Below are 6,450 nucleotides of genomic sequence, written 5' to 3'. Positions count from 1 at the left end.
GTCAGCCTGGGGGAAGGTTGTGTGTGGGTCTGGCTGTGACCAGGGAGCCTCCGTAAGGTGAGACAGTGGGGCAAGGCCGGCTGCGCTCCAACTTGTCTTCCATGCACGAGAAAAAGAAAAGCAAGGGCCATGCATGCAGACTGCTGGAAGGCTTCTGGATGGGGTGGGGATGGTCCCTGCAAAGCTCGGGGCCCAGGCACCCACCCACCCTCTTAACAAGCATTCCTGGGTAATTTGGGGGCCCAGCATGCTACCCTCTCCCATTTTCTCTGGCCTGTACCCCACTCAGAGCTGAGTCACCTCTTGCTTGTTTCTCACATAAGGAAAGGGAGACCTGTACCTTTGAAGAGGAGGTTGGCCTTGGGCAGGTCCAGCTGGTACCCAAAGGAGACACTTGTGTCCTGCATCCTCGTGCTGGCCTCGAACTCCACACCCACCTGCAGCTGGAGGGGCCAGGGCAACACACACGAGTCAGCCTCCTAGGCTGGACCCTCAGGCATGCCAGTCCTGGGCACCCACACCCAGACAGCCAGTCCCCAGATGGGCTCACCTGGTCACTGGCTTTGTGGTAATACGTTGCATGCATGCCTGCCTGACCCAATGTTACTGTCGCCAACCAGTTGTTCACTGGAAGAGAGCAGGTGGGTTACCAAGGGGGCTTGGGCAGCCAAGGGCCCAGGTTTTGCCCCTCTTCCCTCAGACCCAGGAGTCCAGCCCCCAGCCCCTCCTCCCATAGTCCCAGGGCTCCAGGCCCCCAGGCTCACATGTGTATTTCCCAGCTAGCGACATAACGGCGCCCTCCTCCCCGGGCCGCCGGTGGTAGACCAGCTCTCCGCCCAGGGCCAGGCACGGCGTGATGCTCTGGAGGTAGTGGGCCACGAGGATCCCTGCAGGCGAGAGGTGGAGTCATGACTTCTGAGCCTGGTGGTTAGTTTCCACCCAGTCAAGGCACAGACTGGACTTCTGCTTCCCCGGGCCTCCCACTTGGGCTCCTTGCTAGGGCCGTTCACAGGGCTCTGAGGTCAGCCTCTCACGGCCCCCGGGACCTCATCTACTCTGCATTCACCTCCCTTTACACAGGAGGCTGCAGAGGGTGAGGAGTCAAGTCGCTCCCACATGGTCACAGGACATGTCAGGGGTAGAGTCCAGGGCTCCCCATCTCCTGAACACAGGCTTCAAGCCACCCTGCCGCCACGACCGGTAGGCAAGAGCACACTGTGGGGGGCCAGATGGCCTGGGTTCAAGTCCCAGCCCCAGCACTTGCTGCTGGGGTAACCGAGGGCCACTGGCACCACTTCTCCGTGAGCAGGACACCTCGCAAGACTCTGAGGAAGAGCAGAGCGCTGGATGCAGGCGTGGTGTGCACAAGGCGTGCTCAGCACATGGCCACAGCCCAGCCGCCACGGAGACCCGACCTGCGGAAGTCCACTTCCCGGGCCCCTCGGCAGCAAGGATGGCTCTGAGGGCCCCTCAGTGTTTGCTAACCACCCACTCCACCGCCAGGCTGAATTCCTCGAGCCCAAGGACTGAGACTGTCTGTGTTTGAGAGCCCAGGAGGGTGGACACCACAGAGGTGATCACTGCGGAGGGGAAGGGCCAGGAAGAGAGGCAGAGGGGGTGATGACGGAGAACTGGAAAGCAAGAGTCACCTCTGTAGAGACGGGGAAGCGATCAGAGATGGAGGTGGATGGCGGGACCTGAAGACGCCCAATCTGAAGGACGGAGCAGGTGAGGACCAGTGAGGTAAGCTTAGAGATGGACACCCAGCAAGAATGGGGAAGACCGGGGCAGGAGGGAAGGAGGTGGGGACCGGCAAGGACAAGGAAAGCGCAGGCGTGCAGATGCTTCCCTGGACAGGGATCAGGGCGCCGAGTGGGGACTGGCCTGAGGGGGCGGGCAGGCCGGGAGGCCAGGATGGGACCTGCTCGCGTCTTCAGGCACACCCGGGCAGGGGCTGCCACTGGGGGCGGCTGCGGTCAGGGCAGGCTGGGGCTGGCCTCTCCTCGGGAGTGGGTGACACTGACCCACCTCCTGGCCCCTCCTCCGCCAGCTGGTTGTTAAGCCATCACCAGCACACCTCTGGACAAGAGCAGCCTCTGTCCCAAGAGAAGGGGAACTTTGGGCCCACAGAGAGAAAAGTGACCACCCAGGGGTCACACAGGGACTTCAACTCAGGAGTCTCTGGTCATGGTTCAGACTGAGGGCTTCGAGACCCCGAACTCCTCTCCCACCCCCCATCTCCTTGGCTTGCCTCACCCTCTGGTTCCCAAGCCCTACCCTCCTCCTTGGCCTCCTGCCCCAGTCTCATCCTCTCCAAGCAGCTCACACGCAGACGGATCTTGTTAAAGCGCACACTCGACCCTGCTCCCCCTGCTCAGAACCTGCCATGACACCCCAGCATCAAGGACACCCTGGCTTCTTAGGACACGGGGGCAAAGCCCCCTGTGGTTCATCCCCAGCTTTCAAACAGACTTCCTCCAAGAGCTTCACAAGTCCTTGCACAGTCCTCATCTCCTCACAGGCCTTTTTCTTGAACATCCTGCCCTTTCTAGCACCTCCATCTCCTTCAGATCAGTTTAGTTCAGTTGCTGAGTCGTGTCCGACTCTTTACGACCCCACGGACTGCACCACATCAGGCCTCCCTGTCCATCACCAACTCCTGGAGTTCACTCAAACTCATGTGCATCGAGTCGGTGATGCCATCCAGCCATCTCATCCTCTGTCGTCTCCTTCTCCTCCTGCCCCCAATCCCTCCCAGCATCAGGGTCTTTTCCAATGAGTCAGCTCTTCGCATCAGGTGGCCAAAGTATTGGAGTTTCAGCTTCAACATCAGTCCTTCCAATGAACACCCAGGACTGATCTCCTTTAGGATGGAGTGCCTGGAGTGAGAACCCACTGAGTTCAAAACTCCACGAGAAGGAAAAGAACACCTATTATAGGTCTGAGAGCAAAGAGGTGGCCTCGGACAAGGGGCGGAGTGCGGCTTTCCTGAAACCTGCAGGGCGGGGGCCACACCTGGCCCCCTGGGGAGGGGGCACACAGCGGGCTCTTGGCTGGGGCCCGACAGAACAGCTTCCTGCCCTCCCCACGCCACGCTCCCCAGGGCTTTGGCCACACAGCCTTCCTCTGGGAGCGCTGCCCTTCTCTTCACCCTCCTCGGTCTAGACACTGGCATCGAGAGACACTGTCCTCGTCACTCCAGGTGAGCTGGGCGCTCCTGTTGTAAGCTCTCACAGCAACCTGGACCTCTCCCAACAGTAACACAGTCACTGTGATTATTTGTCTCAAGGCAAGTGTCTTGGCTACTGGTCAGGGAGGGGCTGTGTGTGTCCCAGGGTGGGCACACACTCGGGGTGCTCAGAACAAAGCCAAGGCCCCAGAGGAGGAGCTGAGGCCAGGGGAGGGGACCAGGTAGTCCGCGGGCTCCTCGTTAGGCCTCGATCATGGTTCCAACGCCAGGCCCTTGGCCTCCTCGCTGTGTGATCCTGGGGCAGGGCCAATTTCACCCCAGACCTTTCCTTCCTCACCTGTGAGAACCCCAATCCCCCTGCCTGTTGTGGGGTGGCCCAGAGACCCTTCCCACAGTGAACCTAACTAGCTGTGTCTGGTCCCATGAGGGGCTGACGGTCCGCCCACTGCTTCCTTCACCAAGGTGCACTTGCTGTGACTGTGTCTTTGAGATGGATGGGGAAACCAAGGCTCAGAATGGGTGGAGCACCACTGTCAGTGGTCATGAATAATTACATGAGTAACTACTCATATACTCAGCACTGCCCTGGGCCCAGAAGTTCTGATCGGTGCTTGAGGGGAGGAAGGGACGTCCACAGGGACTAAGAGACCAGAGTGGCACTGGTGGCCTTGGGCTCCAGGGAAGAAAGACCTAGAGGCCAGTGCTGAGGAGCAAGAGAGGCCGATGCTGGTGAGTGAGTGCAGGGGCGGGGGGCCTGGTGCCGTGGACTCTGGAGGTGGCCTCGCTGTGTGTCCTTGGGGAAGTACTTGCCCTCTCTGGGCCTCAATCAGACAGGGATGATGGCAGCGCCACCCCACAGGGCTGTGAAGGATTGCCCAAGCCAATCCCTATTGGCTTGAGTGACTGGGTGAAGGCCTGGGTGCGCACAGTATTCCGAGGGCCTGGCAAAGGGCACCAGGTGGGAAATAGGACCTGCGGTGACCGCTGCTCACTCCTTCATGCGCTATTTTCTGAGCGCCTACTCTGTTCCCAGCAGGGTTCCAGGTGCTGGGCGCCTTCACGCTGCACTCACTGCCCAAGAGCCTGCTCTTCCTGATAGAGCTAACAGCAGGCACAAGAATCTGGAATCACCAACTCTACCCTTCTGGTGGGTCAAGCCCCACCCCGCCCCCCAAAAAGGCTGACTTCTCAACTCTGACCTCCCTCTTATCTCCCACACGGAATCCAGCAGCGAATACTATTGCTCCGCCTTCAACGTTCATCCAGACCCCCAGACCTCCACTTACCCACTCCGCTGCCCCCTTGTGGCCTGGTCTCTACACGTGGGCACAAGAGGTCCTGTCAGAAGCTACGGCGGACGATCCTGTCCCTTTCAAAACCCTCTTGTGGCCTCAGACTCAGCTCTCCAGAGCTTTATGTTTCAGCCCTGCCACCCTGACTTCTACCACTTGCCCTCCTCCTCATCTGTTACAGCTCCGGTCCTCCTCGATGTTCCAGTGAAGGGTCGTACCTCAGGGCTTCTGCACTTGCTGTTCCTTCCGGCTGAAAAGCTCTTTTCCCACATATCTGCTTGGCACCTTCCCTCACATCCTTCAGTCTTCATTCAGATATCACCTATGTAATGAGGCCTTCTCTCAAGACTCCACCAGCCCCTCCCGACGCCACCATCTTTCCACAGGGCTCCATCACCCATCTGCTTTACTCGTGTCTCTAGAATGGAAGGTTCCAGGGGCTTCCCAGGTGGCGCTAGTGATAAATAACCTACGTGCCAACGCAGGAGATATAAGACACCTGGGTTCAGGTGTCTTATAAGACCCGATATAAGATCCTGGGTCTTATATAAGATTTAAGACCTTGGTTTGGGAAGATCCCCTGGAGAAGGCCATGGCAACCCACTCCAGTATTCTTGCCTGGACTCTCCCATGGACAGAGGAGCCTGGTGGGCTACAGTCCATGGGGTCACAAAGAGTTCAAAAAGAATGAAGTGACTTAGCACGTGTGCACGCCTCCCTTAATATACATAATATAAAAATCACCACTAGAATGTCCAGAAGACAGACTTAGTTTTCCTTAGTTCATCACCATATCCTCTGGACATGGAATATATGATTCATAGTCAAGAAACATCAAATCAATGTCGAGAAATCAAAGGCAGATGCCCAGAGACAAAAATAAAAAAGGGGGAAGCAGAGAGGAGAGACCAAAAGTACAGACATTAGTCAGCAGGTCCTTGCCTCCCAGCCAACCCAAACAGGAATCTTCCTTGTCACCCTCCACTGCAGACTGACTTGCCTCCCCTCAGCTGCACGTGGACTCCGCCTGCCTTGGGGTCAATCTGTGCCCCCGAGCAACCCCAGAGCCCCAGGAGTGATGCAGCAGCTCATTTCCTTGGGACCCGTCACATGCCTGACCCCATTTGAGACTTTCCACACATGACCTGCTCGACAACCCTGTGAGGCAATCCGATTTTAACAAATGAGGAAGCTGAGGCCCATGAGGGTGATGGAAGCGCTCCCCCACCCCCCGCCCCCAATTGCAGTGAACCCAGCGGCAGAGCTGGGACTTGAACCTGTTTTTTCCCCCACGAGGCTACAAGACCTAATTGATGCTCTGTGTTCTGAAGTCACACCTGTCCCTGAAACCATTTCTTGGATGGCATAAAAGGAGGGTCAGAGGGAGAAATGGATTTGCTGGGCATGGGGTCTGACCACCTTCCAAGCCCTGTGCCTCTTACCTGAACCCACCAGGACATCTGGGTTCCCCAAAGTGACGGCTGCTGTGAAGTCGGAACCCCGGTACTCCCCATCCACCTGCCAGTTCACAAACTTCGACTGCTGGGTCTGTGGGGGGAGGGCCAAGCATGAGGGTGAAACTGAGCAGGACCCCCTGGGGCCTGCCGGTACAAAAGGCCTTTCAGTGGCCTCCCCTTCTTGTTTGTAGGATAAAGGCTTCCACCTCCTAGACCTTCCCCAAGGGCAGATCCATTTACTCATCAGAGAAGAGAGAGAAAGCAGAAAGAAAGGAAATAGTCACACAAAAGTGCAGTGAGGGCTTCTCTTAGGGCTCAGCGGGTAAAGAACCCGCCTGCAATGCAGGAGCCACAGAAGACACAGGTTTGATCCCTGGGTCAGGAAGATTCCCCTGGAGGAGGAAATGGCAACCCACTCCAGTTTTCTGAAAAGTTGTCTGAAAAATCCCATGGGCAGAGGAGCCTCGCAGGCTGCAGTCCAAGGGGTCGTAAAGAGTCGGACACAGCTGAA

General features: G+C 57.7%; 1 protein-coding gene across 1 annotated transcript in view; it reads right to left on the bottom strand.

Annotated features, from left to right (window-relative positions):
- Positions 1-6,450, bottom strand: part of TOMM40 (translocase of outer mitochondrial membrane 40 homolog (yeast)) — an 18,436-nt gene that overhangs the window by 8,135 nt on the left and 3,851 nt on the right. Inside the window, exons 6-9 of the mRNA XM_010852687.1 lie at positions 5,925-6,030; positions 765-887; positions 551-627; positions 341-443 (exon numbers count right to left, since the gene is read on the bottom strand). Coding sequence (XP_010850989.1) covers positions 341-443; positions 551-627; positions 765-887; positions 5,925-6,030 — 409 coding nt within the window. The remainder of the gene's footprint in view (positions 1-340; positions 444-550; positions 628-764; positions 888-5,924; positions 6,031-6,450) is intronic.

Source organism: Bison bison, unplaced genomic scaffold (genome assembly GCF_000754665.1).
Source record: "Bison bison bison isolate TAMUID 2011002044 unplaced genomic scaffold, Bison_UMD1.0 scf7180017864313, whole genome shotgun sequence".
In the NCBI taxonomy this organism is placed as follows: domain Eukaryota; kingdom Metazoa; phylum Chordata; class Mammalia; order Artiodactyla; family Bovidae; genus Bison; species Bison bison.
This window is presented reverse-complemented; position numbering and strand designations above follow the sequence as displayed.